The 16622-nt window shown below is 42.4% G+C and overlaps 1 protein-coding gene across 2 annotated transcripts in view; it reads right to left on the reverse strand.

Moving 5' to 3' along the window:
- LOC142428872 (thyrotropin-releasing hormone-degrading ectoenzyme-like) overlaps positions 1-16622 on the reverse strand; it is a 277081-nt gene that overhangs the window by 41242 nt on the left and 219217 nt on the right. The window contains exon 11 of one of the 2 annotated variants that reach the window (XM_075533768.1): positions 15578-15687. The exons of the other annotated variant lie outside the window; for it this stretch is intronic. Within the exon in view, the coding sequence (XP_075389883.1) occupies positions 15684-15687 (4 nt within the window). The 3' untranslated portion in view covers positions 15578-15683. Of the gene's footprint in view, positions 1-15577; positions 15688-16622 lie in introns of those variants that run through there. 2 annotated transcript variants of the gene reach the window in all.

The raw sequence follows: 16622 nt of genomic DNA on the forward strand, positions 1-16622 counted from the left end.
CCTAGCATCCACCCCCTCTCAGCAATCATCATGTTAGGCCAGAGGAGGCAAATCACACCCACTACCCAGGGAGCACTGCTTCCAAAAGCACATTGCCTGTGCCGGGGCAGAGGGGAGGTACCCGGACCAGAAATGCTGACAGAGTGGAACCATAGAGCTCAGCCCCCAGCTTCCCGAGGGAGCAGCTGTGATGGTTCACTTCTGGATGAATATGTTTAAGCAAAGGCCAAGGGCATGACTTGGGCAGCACGAAAAGCAGATGTGCAGAGGTTGTTCACTGCATTCCAGAAGTTCACACACTCTCCGGAGGCTCCTTGGCTCAATGGCAGGAAGTCATTGGTGGCTTCCACCTTCAATCCCAAAAGGTCACTGCCGTCCAGTGGATTCCAACCACAGTGACCCTATATGGAGTTTTCAAAACTGTAAATCTTCATGGGAGCCAGCAGTCTCATTGTCCCCCTTGGGACAGGGAGCTAGCAGCCCGTTTTGCCACCAGGGCTCCTTCCTCTCTAATTCTGGATCCAGTCCCTCCGAATATCCTGCCCTGCCCTTGTCTAGGCTTCTTAAATGCGTTCCACGCAGCTTATTTTAGTCTGGGTGCATTCAAGAAACAAATCCACAGAAAAACTTATGTATAAGAGAGTTGTGTGTAAAGGGTGAGTGCACATCAAGAAAACATGCTCGTATGTGCTTATGCACCTGCATTGTCTTCAGCGATCATGTCGGGGTAGGCTGGTGTGCTTTTTCCATGTGGGCTTTGTTGTTTCTTAGCTAGATGGCCCCCTGTTTATCTTCCAGCCTTTAAGACCCCAGATGCTATATCCTTTGATAGCCGGGAACCATGGTGCTTAACTACTACACCAACAGGGTTCATTAGCATGTGACTTATCACCTGTCAAAATAGCAGGAGACCAGGTTTCTCCTTTGTGGCCACACCAGGTACTGACAGAACCAAGAACAGAGACACATTTATATATCTTGATTATCATTTGCATATTATATGCCAGGAATCCTTGGAAGTGTCTTGGAATTGTTCTACTCTGGTTCAAATTTCACACACCCTCCCAGTTTCCATACTTACTCTGCCAAACCCCTAGTAACTGATTTGCACCTCCTATCAATTTGGGGAAAAGACCCTATGCCAGATATAGAAGTGGACATACTTGGTACCCAGAAAACCTGTTCAGTGTTTTGAGGGCGGCTCAGCAAACAAAATGGGCACAGTGATTAAGCATTCAGCTGCTAACACAACGGTCAACTCTCTAGTGGTTCTGAAAGAGAAGGGTATGGTAGTTGACCCCCCAAAAGAGTTACAAACTTGGAAACCCTACGGGTATTTGTATAGGGTCGCTATGTGTTCCAATTGAGATGATTGTCATAGGTTGGGTTTGGTTTAACCCGTCTTACTGAGGAGACTCCTTCTTTACACGTGATCAGTTACTTTAGAGGAAAAAGACATGCCTGTCCCAGAACAATCCAAGGACTGGTAAAGGCAACACCCACAAAGACACTTCCCTCTGCCTGCCTAACTCTAAAATGCTGCCCATAAAACACTCTGCCTGGTAATATCTGGGCAGCACACTGGGGAGGTGCAGCAAATGTGTGTTGAATGTATGAGGCCATTTCATAGTTTGGCTGCACGATCAGGGTGTCTGTCATAAAGCCGATCTCTTTGACTCCACCTCTCAGCAGAGATGAACACAAGCTTCCCGTTTTTTTCTCGGCAATGTCCTTGTCAAATAAAAGTTCCTTGTAGATCAGTAACTTGCCACAGAGCAAAAGATATGGGAAGAGGCTCATCTTTCTCCTGGCTGTGAAACAGAATGGCAAGCCCCTCCCTTCAACACACACACAAACACACACACACACACACACACACACGCACGCACGCACGCACACACACGCGCGCACACACACCCCTGCCTTACAACTACATTCGGTTGATTAGCAAACAAAGCTCTACAACCCCACTATGTGTTTTTCTTCTCCAGAGGAATGACGGACTTACATACCCTGCATTGTCTTTTTTTAATGGAATTGCCCCAGTTCTCCTCACCTTTCCTTAGATAGTGCAGTGAACTATTAGATGACTGCAGGTATTGAAAACTAGTACTGATTTCCAGTTTGTGTCACCTTTGGCTTTGAGCACCCTCCACTTCTCTAGTAAGCTTTCCATTGCTTTGGGGAAAATTTTCTCTTTCTGAATTTATTATGTGAGGGGGGAAGGGTAATAATTAATGTGCCTATGGAGGACTATCCTTCATGACCTAAACTCATTAAGGGGCAGTGCCTGATGGAGCATCAGGTTGGAGGAAGGCTTATTAACAACCTGCATTATACAGATGACACAATTTTGCTGAAAATGAGAAGGACTTGATTCACTTGCTGATGAAGATGAAGGATTAAAGCCTTCAGTTTGGATTATGACTCAAGGTGGAGAAAACCCAGACCCTCACAACTGGACCTATTGATAACATCATGATAAATGGAGGAAAGATCGAAATTGTCAAGGATTTTGTCTTGCTTGAATCCACAATCAATTCTCATGGAAGCAGCAGAGAAGAGAACAAATGACACATTTCACTAGTCAAATCTGCTACACAAGACCTCTTTAAAGTGTTGAAAAGCAAGAGATTACTTTGAGGACTGGGGCGGGTTGACCCAGGCCATGGTATTTTCAACTGTCTCATATTTATGTGAAAGTTGAACACTGAATAAGGAAGACCAAAGAAGAATAGATATATTTGATTAATAGTGATGTAAAAGAGTAATGAATGTACCATGGACTGCCAAAAGAACAAACCCATCTAACTTGGATGAAGGACAGCCAGAATGTTCCTCAGGGCAAGGATAATGTGACTTCGCTTTAACTTTGACATGTTGTCCGGAGAGATCAGTCCCTGGAGCAGGACATCGTGTTCTGGAAAGTAGAGGGGCAATGAAAAAGAGGAAGGCCTTCAACAAATGGGATTGACACAGTGGCTGCAACAATGGGCTCAAACTTAAGAACAACTGTGAGAATGGTACAGTACCTGGCAGTGTATGATTATGTTGTATGTATGGTCACAATGAATCCAAACCCTCCCTATGACACTGAACAACAACAACAACAACATGACTGAATCCTCTGGGAGGACTCTTGAATGTGAGAAAAATGGAACGAAGCCAGAGGAAGGATTGGAGGATGTCTTAAGTTCCTGTCTTAATCTCCTTAACCAAAAATTATCCAACAAGTCAGTAGCCTTAAAACACTTTTCCCACTGCTTTGGAGCTTACAGGTTCAAATTTGGGGTGCGACTCTAGGTCAGGGTCCTTCTTTGTGGATACCAGAAAGTTCCTTGGCATTCCTCGCTATCTTTCTCCCCGTACTGTGTGTTACTGGGTCTATCCTGGCCTTTAACTCAGAAGTGTTTAGGTTTAGGCTCCAGCCTATTCTCATATGGCCTCATTTTTTTTTAACATTTTATTAGGGACTCATACAACTCTTATCACAATCCATACATATACATACATCAATTGTATAAAGCACATCTGTACATTCTTTGCCCTAATCATTTTCTTTTTTTACATTTTATTAGGGGCTCATACAACTTTTATCACAATCCATACATATTCATACATCAAATGTATAAAGCACATCCGCACATTCCCTGCCCCAATCATTCTCAAAGCATTTGCTCTCCACTTAAGCCCTTTGCATCAGGTCCTCTTTTTTTTCCCTCTCCCTCCCCGCTCCCCCCTTGCTCATGTACCCTTGGTAATTTATACATTGTTATTTTGTCATATCTTGCCCTATCCCGAGTCTCCCTTCCCCCCCTTCTCTGCTGTCCATCTCCCAGGGAGGAGGTCACATGTGGATCCTCGTAATCAGTTCCCCCTTTCCAACCCACTCACCCTCCACTCTCCAGCATCGCCCCTCTGACTGACCCATCTCCTCTTCTAAACCCCTCTATGAGGGGATCTCCAGTGGCCATATGGCCTCATTTATATTACAAAAGAACTCCCTTCTTTTCAAACAGGATCATGTCCACCAAGGCTCAAATTTCTCACATATTTTGAGGGGGCTACAGATCAATCCATAATGGTTCTTTTGGGTAGCTGTAACAAATGGCTACCAATCGAGTGACTTAAACAGCAGGCATCTGTTCTCTCACTTTTCTGAAGGGCAAAGGGTTAAAATTAAGGTGTGGGCAAGATTCATTCCTTCTGAGAGCTCTGAAGGAGAATCAAAGTAGCCTCTCTCTGCTTCTGGTCATTGCTGCTAATCCTTGATATTTCTTGGCTTATAGATGCACTGATCCAATCTCTGCCAGTGTCTTCACACGGGGTCTCTGTGTGCCCACTCCTCTTCTTATAAGAACACACCAATCAGTGCATGTAGCATCCATCTGAAATCTAAACCCAGAAAGATGGAGCTCTTGAAATCCTTAACTAAGCACATCTGCCAAGACCTCCTCTCCAAGTAAGGCCATAGCCTCAGGTTCCATGTGAACATGAATGTGTGTTTGTGAATGTGATTTAATGTACTACAGAGGGCACGCTTTGGCCTCATGAGGAGTATTTCGCCAGTACTGGCTTCACAGCCCTGAGACTTCCCAGCCATTTGCCACATTTTCTTGTCTTCCCACCATTTATCCACCATTAGGCCTTTTCCCCTAAGTTAGTCAAGCATCAGTTTCTGTCACTTGTGATCATGACCCTCCCTCCCGCCCAGGTCACAAATTTAAACTGATACAGGCAGTTTCTTTAATGAGCACTATGTTATCCTGATTAGCAAGCATTGCTAAGGAGGGAGGATGAATCAGTGAGAACCCGCTTGCTTCATCTAGCTTTGGGGGCAGTCCACGGAGGATTGATCCCTGAGCCACTAACGAATTTTGCAACTGTCACAGAACAATGCAAATAAGTAAGATCCACATCTGCTGAACACCATCATGAGGTCAAACTGTGTGTAAATAAATGCCTGTTTCAAGGAGTGAGTAAATCCTAAGGTAAGGAGTGACAGGGCTTTGTTGGCATAAACCCAGCAAGGCATTATGGGTCGGATATTAATGAACTCATGCTCCTGGGCCTCACAGAGCCCCAGCTCAACTGCTTCAGCTTGTTGACAAACAAGCACTACCCGGAGAGAGCACTACCATTTCGATGAACAGGGTTGGTTGGGGATGATGCTTCCTAACTTGCATTTTAATACAAATTTGATGCTTCATCTGAGCAATGAGGAAAGAGCATTCAGATAAAAGAGAGGGACAAACATCAAGTGACCAGAGGATGAAACTTCTATCTAATCTGTGCCCACTGGAATTGCTTCGTGGGAAGGTATTTTTTGGTGGTGTTGGGTTGTTCCCCTACCTTGCTCCAAGCCTTCCTCCTCATGCCCACCCCCACCCCAGCATACATCCTACTGGGAGAATGTCTCTGAATAATGAAGTTTTAATAAATGAAGCTTTAATGAGCCTGATAGTCTGCCTAAGACCCCTTCAAACTGTAGTCTTTCATTTGTATTCTTCCATCCTTTTTGAAGAAATGAACCTGATGGCAGGTAGTATGTTTCCTTTCCAGGATGAGCTGATAGAGCCTCTCGCTGCTGCAGTGGGAGGTGAAACATTAAAAGGCCCTCTGTGGCCATGAGACATGCCCACTCTCCAAGAGACACTGGGCAGGTTTGCTGAAGCTCCTCAGAATTGACTAGTGGCCCTGGTCCACCCATCTCAACCAACCCAGTCTTCATTTGCACTCCATGCCCTCTCTGAGCTCCAAATGCATGCTTCATTTGAGGATGACAAAGCCTCTATTTTCTGAGAAGATGCGCAGACATGTGAACTAATCAATGCTCCCCCTGTCCCCGGGGAGTGTGAAATTCTCCCATCATGACCCACCAGCTTCCCTGGAAATTCCTGTCTTAACTCAGGCACTTAATATCATTGGTGTCTCGGCTTCCTTCCTTCTTGCACATCCCCCAGGCATTAACTGTCATCCTTCCTCTCCCTAAAATATACTTTGAATCTATTCACTTCATGCCATCCCTACTGCCCCAAGGTGTGTCTTGCATTGACTATGAAACTAGATTCTGTATCCATTTTCCAGGGCTGTCAAAACAAAGCATCGTAAATCAGGTGGCTTTTAAGAACAGTCCACCACCTGTCTATCAGTTCGTGGTGCAGTGGTAGCTAGAGTGTTGCTGTGAAATTGGAAGCCGTGCCACCGATATGACAAACCCCAAAAGGGTCAGCAACGATGGGCAGGCTTCAGTTGAACCTCGAGCCCTGTGGTGCTCAACCTTCCTTTAATAAAATTCTTCATGTTGTGGTGACCCCCAACCATAAAATCATTTTCCTTGCTACTTCATAACTGTAATTTTGCTACTGCCATGAATCGGGTGACTCCTGTTAAAAGGTCGCTGGACCCCAAAAGGGGTCACAACCCACAGATTGAGAACCACTGCTCTAGCCTAAGGCAGACTAGGAAGAAAGACCTGGTGATCTACTTCCAAATATTAACAAATGAAAGCCTTATGGGTCACAACAAAATATGGTCCTATAGAGTGCTGGAAGACGAGCCACTGACCTGCACACAACAGCTACAAAAATAGACTCAAACACACCAACAAAGGCCTGCTGAACTCCAAAGCCCTAACAAACCCACTGCCCTCAATTCCATGCAAACTCATAGCGGCCCTATAGGCCAGGGGCGAACTGTGTATTAGTCTGGGTATGCTAGAGAAAACTCGAGGGAGACTCATGTGTATGACAGAGAGTTGGTGGTTTTTAAAAATCATTTCCCTATTATTTAATCATTTTATTAGGGATTCATACAACTCTTATCACAATCCATCCATCCATCCATTATAAAGCACATTTATACATTCATTGCCCTCATCATTGTCAAAACATTTGCTCTCCACATAAGCCCCTGGCACCTGCTCCTCATTTTTCTCCTCCCTCCCCACTCCCCCCTCCTTATGAACCCTTGATAATTTTATTGGGGGCTCATACAACTCTTATCACAGTCATTCCATCCATCCATCCATCCATCCACCCATTGTGTGTCAAGTACATTTGTACATGTGTTGCCCTCATCATTCTCAAAACATTTGCTTTCTACTTGAGCCCTTGGTATCAGCTCCTCATTTCCCCACTTCCATCCTCCCCCCCCTCATAAATTCTTGATAATATATAAATTATTTTGTCATCTCTTACACATCAAACATCTCACTTCCCCACTTTTCTGTTGTCCGTCCCCCAGGGCAGAGGTTTTATGTAGATCCTTGTAATCGGTTCACCCTTTCTACCCCACCTTCCCTTCACCCTCCTGGTATTGCCACTCTCACCACTGGTCCTGAAGGGATCATCTCTCGTGGATTCCCTGTGTTTCCAGCTCCTGTCTGTACCAGAGTACATGTTCTGGTCTAATTCTACCTTATAAATCAAGAGAGAGAGTTTTATATCAAACAGTAATTGTACATTAAGCAAACGTCCCAGCCCAGTGCAGATCAAATCCATAAGTCTGATATTAGCCCATATGTCTGATACCAATCTATACATTCCTTTTCAGACCCATAAAACATGCGCAGTGATGCTGAATGCAGGATAATCACAGGCCAATGGGTGGAAAGTCTTGTGGATCCAGTGGCATTGTAAGCATCTCAGTGCTGGCAGCGATCTCTCTGAGGCTTCTTTGGCTTCAGAGGTCTGGTCGCATCCATTTGGCTTGCCTTGTGCAATGTCTCCCAAGGAGTAGCAGAGAGAGAGAGAGAGAGGTGTCTTCCACCTCCAAGGAGGAAGTACCAGATTTCTCAGAGTTCTCAGAAGGCTATGCCCACATAAAAATCTCACTGACTATCTCCAGATTGGCAGCCTAGACTCCACGCCTACACTCCTAATCCTTAACGTGAAACAAGATTAGGTGACTACCACAGGCTCCTAATCCATAACAAGCCCATTTATTTTTTCCCGGCATACCGACGCCAATCCAATACCCAAAGCTTTACCCAAAGGGTGGAGATCTACTTCTAAAACATGAATATAGAAAAATCGCTTTTGCTTGAAGGCTCTCAAGGAAATGCTCACCGAAAACTCCATTCCTATTATCTCACCTCCCCCAAATTAGTCTTCTTCTGGGCTTTTAGTCACACCAAGGTCTCTCCTGCCCCAAGGACTTTACATGCACTGTCATCTCTTCCAAGCCCTGAAGTGCCAAGTTCAAAGTTCCAGTTACTCTCCCTGATCCTGAATTTTAAGAACTGTGTGTGTGGGAGGGAAGGGGTTGGGCTGTTTGTTGAACTGCTGGGTTTTGGAGCCATTTGTTATGCAACCTCATTTTGTCAATGACTGGTTAATTAATGCAGCATTCATTTGCCCTTCTTCCACATACAGCACATGGCTTGTATCTTTGGGATCACTCTTCCACCATGCTCCATCTCCATGCTTCTGCTGGCATTGACCCAATCTGCCAGCTCCAGGCCTGGCTAGTCAGGGCATGACTTTCCTCTGTCCAAAGGGACTTGGTCAGACTCAGTATGTGACTCATGCTAGGTTAATGATATCTAACCCTAAAAAATGCCCCAGAAACAATTGCCCCATTGCCAATGAGTCCATTTTGAATCATAGAAGGTCCCTGTGGGGTTTCTCAGACTGTAAATATTTATGTGAGCAGAAAGTTCCATCTTTTTCCCTATGAGGTAGCTGGTAGGGTAGCACTGCCAACCTTGCAGTTAGCAATCCAATGCTTACCTGATAGTACCACCAATGATTAGAAAGGAAAAGAGCCTCTCTCTAATAGAATTCCTGAGCTTCTAGATAAAACTACAGCTGTCATCAGGAAGCCTGCGTGAAACTCAAAAGGAAACAGCACTGAAAGGAAAAGGTTCAAACTCTGATGGTATCAACTGAGTGCCAGAACCCAGCTATTCCTGATGCTCTGTCCCCAGACCTACAAATTCCATAAACCTACCCATTAATTCCTTCTCCTGTTCCTTCCCTTCTCATGCCCCAAGGTACTTTGACTTAGCTTTGAAGGCACTCACAACTTCACGGGTTCTGCCTTGCACAGGTGTCTGCTTGCTTCCAGTTCAGTCCTGACATTGTCCCTATCTTTAGCCATGTTAGGCTTGAGTCCTAGAGCTTTCCTTTGTTTGTCTCCCTATTGCTCTTGTCCTATGAAGTCTGTGGCTTTATCTTTAAGTCTAAGTCCTGCCCTTTCGCTTTCGTAGAAATCTGTCTCTGTATCTTGGCTCGTGGCAGGTTGTGTCCTTCAAAGATGACGTCCTAATGTTTCACATCGCACATTCTCTTGTTACGAGTTTGTGTTCACTTTTCCAGAAACAGGGCCCGCTTTCCCTCTTCCTTGCATCTTGGCAGGCCTTTGACTATGGCAGAAGTGTTGCTCTGTGACTTCCACCTGGTCGTATTGGGTTGTTCACCATTGGGACCCTGTCAGGATGTTGCAAGGAAGACCAGGCCAAATGAAAATGTCACATATAGGGTTCTTCTTGAGCTCCAACCAATAGAAGTATCAGTCGTGTGAAGGAGTGAGTCTTAAGAGAGCTGCAGCCTCTGTCCTTTGAGCTACCCCAGCTAATGCTTGATGAAGCCAAAACTAGTGTTCTCACTGTGCTCTGCCCAGATTGCAGATTTGTGAGCAAAATTGATATTATCATTACTTTAAGATGTTATTTGTGGGGATACTTTCTGTTAGCAGCAGATCATCAGAATACTGCCTAATCAGACTGCATTGCCAGTTTTACTCTCTCTCCATATATATATATATATATATATACATACATACATATATATCTATATACAGATATATATATGTATATGTATATATATCTCCTCCACTCTTCTGTCAGTTGGTTGTCCTATAATGGTTTGTGTATTGTTATGATGCTGGAAGCTCTGTTACCAGAATTTCAAATACCAGCAGGATTGCCCATGGTGGACAGGTTTCAGTGAAGCTTCTAGACTAAGACAGACAAGGAAGAGGGGCCTGACAGTCCACTTCCAAAAATTACTGAAAGAAAACCTTATGGAGCACAAGAGAACACTGACTGACTAATGTGTTTTGGACACACTATCAGTGGACAATTGCTAGAGGAAGACATCATATTTGATGAAATAGAGGGACATGGAAGATCCTTATTGAGGCAGATTGACCTAATCGCTGCAACAATGGACTTCAACATTCAGGAATGTGTGACAATGGTGCAAGATCAGACAGCACTCGATTCCATTTCATATAAGGTCTCCATGGATCACAGTAGACTTGATGGCACTCTCTATATGTTTGTCTTCAGTGACTTCCCATAGGGCTGCTCTGCCTGGCAGCCTCTATTCTTCATGCTTCCAAATGGGGAGCACAACAGGTCCATAGTCACTGATATTCCCCTCAATCCCCAGGTCAAGTAAGGAGGCATGAAAATAACTATGTTGTTCTCTTTGCCTTGTCTCTCTTCCTTTTCCCCTCCTCCAACAGGGCTGGAGGGGGTAAATACTTACCTTGCAGTCTAGAAGAGAATTTCTTCCACACCAAAATCTTCTCCTTCCTCAAAAGGCACATACATGCTTTTCTCCTTGTTTTGAATTAAAATGGCAGATGGGATGGTAGGAAAGAAAATGAACTAGTCTAACAGAATGGCCAAACAGATTTACCTTCCACATAAGAATGTAAATAACTCCTCAATCTTGTTATAGAGTCATGATATGATGAGCTCCATCAAAGCAGAGTAGAACACCACGGAGGTCAGACCAGAAAGACCATATTGAGTTGATTTTGTATGAGAGATTCTAGTTGCTAATTATACTTTTCATAACAGACAGATGGCAGGTATAGAAGCCCAGACTTAAAATGTCTTTATCTAATTGCCTGCCTAAATATATGTTTGCAATATGGTCTTCAAAGGGAATACTTTCTTTACCTTAAATTCCATTTCTTTTTCCGCTCTTTTATGTAATTTTATTGAAGTATCATTGATGTACAATAAACCATAGTGTGTTTTGCTCTTTGAGGTTTTTAAAAAGAATCATTTTATTGGGGGCACCTACAACTCTTATCACAATCTATACATACATCCACTGTGTACATTTGTTGCCATCATCATTCTCAAAACATTTGCTTTCTACTTGAGCCCTTGGTAGTAGCTCCTCATTTCCCATCCTTCCCCCTCCCCCTCCCTCATGGACCCTTGATAATTTATAAATTATTATTCTGTCCTATCTTACACTGTCCGACATCTACCTTCACCCACTTTTTTGTTGTCCCTCCCTCATGGAGGAGGTTATATGTAGATCCTTGTATTCAGATACCTCTTTCTACCCCACCTTTCCTCCACCCTCCTGTTATTGCTACTCTCAGCACTGGTCCTGAAGGGGTCATCTGTCCTGGTTTCCCTGTGTTTCCAGTTCCTATATGGACCAGTGTATATTCTCTGGTCTAGCCAGGTTTGTAAGGTAGAATTGGGATCATCATAGTGGGCGCGGTAGAATTTAGGAACGAGAGGAAAGTTGTATGTTTCATCGTTGCTACACTGCATCCTGATTGGCTCATCTCCTCCCAGCGACCCTTCTGTAAGGGGTTGTCCAGTTGCCTACAGATAGATCTTGGATCCCCTAACTGTACCCCCCCCATTCACAATGATATGATTTTTTTTGTTCTTTCATGCCTGATACCTGATCCCTTCTGCATCTTGTGATCACACAGGCTGGTGTGCTTCTTTCATGTGCACTTTATTGGTTCTGAGTTAGATGGCCACTTGTTAACCTTCTAGCCTTTAAAACCCTAGACTCTTTATCTTTTGATAGCTGGCTCCATAAGCTTTCTTCACCTCATTTATTTATACACCCACCTTTTGTCTTGAGTGATTGTGTCGGGAAGGTGACCATCATGGAATACCAGTTCCTTAAATTCCATATCTATAGGCTTAAGTCTTACCCACAGGAAGCTTATTTTTATTTTATCCCTTGAACAAAATCTTGCAATAATTTTCTCTTTTTGGGTAAGTCCATCCTCAATCACATATCCTTTAACATTTACAAGAATTTATCTGTAACCAAGCCCATTTACATAGTCTCATTCATGCTATTTCCACAATAATTGTAATAACCCTATTTTTTAGAATCGGCAGAAAGCATCAACATTAATATCCCATTGCCACTGAGTTGATTTCAACTCATGGGTACCTTATAGGACAGAATAGTATTGCCTCATGGGTTTCCAAGGCTGAAAAAAAATCTCTTTATTGTGAGTTGGGTGAAGGTTTACAGAATACATCCGTTTTCCATTTGACAGTTCACACATATTTTGCTTCATGATATTGACTGCAATCTGCTCAACGTAATATCACTTATCGCACTTCCTCCTTGTATTTCCTGTTTCCATTCCCCTTCTTTCCTGACCCTTCTGAACTTTATCTTTGAATAAATTATATCCTTTTGATTCAAATAGTTGATTAGTGTTACTTTTTATCTTATACATCTACCAATTGTTTGGCTGAAGATTGAGCCAAGGGAGTGAGTTCAGTTCCAGAACTGAAGGTGCTAAGGACAACAGTCTTGTGGGTTCCAAGAATCTCTCTCTGAGCAATACCCCTGAACTTTTAAAATAAGTTTAAACTTTGTTGCACATATTTCTCCTATTCTATCTCAAAATTCCAAAGCAAACTCATTATCATTGTGTTGAAGCTGACTCAAAGAGACCCTACAAGATAGAATAGAACTTCACCCTTCGATTTTCCAAGGCTTAAAACTTTACCAGAGCAGACAAACTCATATTTCTCACATGGAGCAACTGATAGGGTAGAACCACTTACTTTGTGGTTAGGAGCTCAATGAGGAGTCCACTCTGCCATTAGAGCTCGTTTAGAATGCTATCCAGGATTCCCTAATGCTATCCCTCTCAGATCAGTTGGTAGTGGTAATAAATGTAAATCTTAAGGGGGTCAGACTTCCACATCGTAACTCTTCCTTGGGGAAGATGGTGGGTTTGAACTGCTGATTGATTAGCCCTTAAGTGCTTAATTACATGCTTCACCAGGGTTCTCCTTAACATCAGAACAGTGGACACTTATTGGTTTATCTTTCTGGTCTCTGTTCCCTAAAAATTGCACTTCATCCACAGGGTTTTCTTCCACAACACACAGCTGCTAGTGTTTTTGGTTTGATTTTCCACATGACTTCACCTTCCTTGTCAAAGCTGATTTGTCCAGGGCTAAACACACAATGAAAACATAGCCATATTTGCACACTACAAAATTTGAAGTGAGACAGCAAGCTATTTGTTGAGTTTTTTGAATGACAGAAGTCTAAAAGGAAGTGTTGTGATACAGGAAACAGTGAGTTTTGATGTCCAGGATTTATACTGGGGACCCAGTTGGCACTCCGAATGACTATTCAAAGTGATGGTATGAATCCTCCTCTTCCATGACCTACACATATAATAGATATAACCACTAAGTCCATGATTTGACAAATGTCTTATGTGATTGAGTTTGGGTTCCCCATAGGATTAGATCCTGAGACAAAGGTTTTAATTAAGCCATTTTGGGGGAGATATCAATAAGGAAATGGGAAATAGAAAAGGGAAAGAAGGCAGCCAATGAAAAGTACATTATCAAACAATTTAAAATTGTGAGCAACTGGAGGTTAATCTTACTGGAGACACTCTAGAAAATCCACTAGTTATTCTGCCCAGAATGGGAGGGAGTGTGGCTATTTGTCCAACAACTCCTATGGGTCATTGGTTAAGGGTTACTCCAGGAAGCAAGAATTAACTCCACAACTTCCTAAGCCATGCATGCTCAGGTACAGTGGTCTACAGAAACTAGAGAAAGCAAGAAGAGAGATGTGCTGGCCATTCAGAATTAGGCTAGCATGCCAAGTTGTCAGACATGTCAGGTTCTTGCACTATCATAACTTGTGAGATACACCACTGGTATTTCAAACACAAGCATAGTTACCCGTGGTGGAAAATTTTCAGAAAAGCTTACAAGCTAAATAGACTAGAAAGAATAACCTGCCAATCTACATCTGAAAAAAATAGTGGTGTTTGTGGAGCACATTGATAGCAGTGGAATATTGTTTCATATAGTGCAGGATGATGAACCCCTCAAGTTGGAAGACACTCAAAATATAATTGGGGAAGAGCTGTCTCCTCAAATAGAGTTGACCTTAGTGATATAAAGTTTTCAGGACCTATATTTGTTGATGTGGCAATGACTCAAAATGAGAAGAAACAGCAGTACTGCAATAACCACTAACAAGAAGATGGGATGCATGAAATATGGATCTAGAAAAATTGGAAGGCATGAAAAAATGGAACACATAAAGATCAAACACTCTAGGTGTTATTGAGCTGAAATAGACTGCTATTGGCCATTTTGAATGTCATAATAATATGGTTTACATACCAGAGTAACAAATTTGAAAGGAATGGATGACTTTCATGTTAAAAAAGAGAATGTTTCAACATTGATTCCAAAGTTCACCATTGTTAGGTGTAGGATATATTACACCTACAAGGATGAATAATTAATAAAGTTATTATTCAAATTTACACACCAACCACTAATGCTAACAATAAAGTCATTGAGGATTTTTACCAACCTTTTCAGTCTGAAATTGATGAGACATGCAATCAAGATTACTGATGACTTGAATGCAAAAATTGGACACTAAGGAGGAGGATCACTAGTTAGAAAATATGGCCATGGGGATGGAAGCCACATGGGAGATCTCATGATAGAATTTTCCAATAAGGATGGCTTATTGATTGAACATTTATTTTTCAGTGATGTAAACAGTAACCATAGACATGGATCATGTATATTGGATAGAAATACACAGGAATTATATCAACTACATCTGTTGAAATAAACTACTATATATACTCGAGTATAACCCAAGGCAACTAATTTTACCCCCCAAAGCTGGGGTGCTTTTTCAGCATAAAAAATGTGCTGAAAAAAACTCGGCTTATACTCAAGTATTTACGGTATAAAGAAGTTCAATATCATCAGTCACGAGACTGGAGACCAACTGTGGAACAAACCATCAATGGCAAATTCAACTCGAATTCAAATAAAATTAAAACAAGTCCCCAAGAGTCAAAGTATGAATTTGAGTATATCTCATCTAAATTAGAGGATATTTCAAGAAGAAAGTTGACACATTGAACACAAATCACCTGAGATGATAGGATTTCTGCAATAATATCAAGAACATCATAAATAAAGAAATTCAAAGATAATTAAAAAGATAGAAACTAAATAAAAGACAAAATGGATGTCACCTTGAATGTGGAGTAGCTGAAGCCAATGAAAGAAATGATGAAGTACGAAAAAGAGAGAGAGAGAAATATAGAAATAATTGATGAAGTAAAGACGCTGAATAAAGAAGCTGAACATAAAATTTCAAAGGGGAATTCAAAAAGATGGAATAAAGAATTATATGAAAAGGTGCAAAGACCTGGAATTAGGACAGCAAAAATGAAAAGCATGTGCATTTCACTAGCTGAAAAAATGGAAGAGAAATTCAAAATACAGAATTACACAGATAGCATCAAAAGAAGATGAAAGGGATTCACTGACCACATGAAGCCCCGGCTCCACAGCGCTGAGTCCAGAAGACCAAGATAGCATAGGGTTCTCACTGCAGATTGCTCTGAAAGTGCTCACAGTAGTAGGCCCTGGATCACCTGGGGAAAATGTAGAACGCACAATAAGAAGACTAACCTTAGGATATGAAAGGCACTAGTGGAATTCCCATTTGACACCTGACCTCACCTCCATGGCTCAACTTTCAGCCCCCAAATAGGAGACCTATACTGTCAACGATGTACAATTCAGAGCCCAGCATTTGTCAGGGAGTTACTCAGAAGGCAGGAAGGAATGAGAATGAAAGACCAATGGAAACGGCAAACAAAGGGAGGCAATAGGAAAAGTAGTATTGCATTGTAGGTATTGCAATCAATATCATAAAACATTGCATGAATTGTAAGGAAAATCAATTTACTCTGTAGATTTTCCCTCACATGACAATCAAGACAGTGTAAAAAGAAAATAAGTCACATGACCGAGTACACTGGTAGATCTTGCTGAAGACCAATTTCCAGTGTTAAAAGATGTCACTTTGAGGAATAAGGCACAGCTGAGCCCTAGTGGTATAGTGATTACAAACATAATGCGTCAGAACCAACCCAGTTGGGTTGCTCAACACAAGATCAGCAGTTCTGCTCCCATACAAAGTTCCAGTATTGGAAACCCACAGGGATATCTCTCCCCTGTCCTATAGAGTTGCTAAGGGTTGGAATCAACTTGATGGCAGTGAACTGGATGTAAGCCAGGCTGACTAGAGACACAAATCAAGTGCCACTCATATATGTGCAATAAATAGTTTTCTATCAAGAAGTCACTATAGTATTTCTATTTCAAGGAAATATCCCAGGCCAGTCCAACTCAAGTCCATAAGTCCAACACTAGCCCATAAGTTCCTTTCCAACTTACGCAGTTACATGCAATGATGTACTGCTTGTTTTATGGAAACTAGGCATGGTTTTATATTTCTCGTTCCTCTCACTGACTGTTGTCTAGTGTAGGCTGATCCACATCAGGCCCGCAGTATGGGGTCCAA

Source organism: Tenrec ecaudatus, chromosome 16 (assembly GCF_050624435.1).
Source record: "Tenrec ecaudatus isolate mTenEca1 chromosome 16, mTenEca1.hap1, whole genome shotgun sequence".
Classification (NCBI taxonomy): domain Eukaryota; kingdom Metazoa; phylum Chordata; class Mammalia; order Afrosoricida; family Tenrecidae; genus Tenrec; species Tenrec ecaudatus.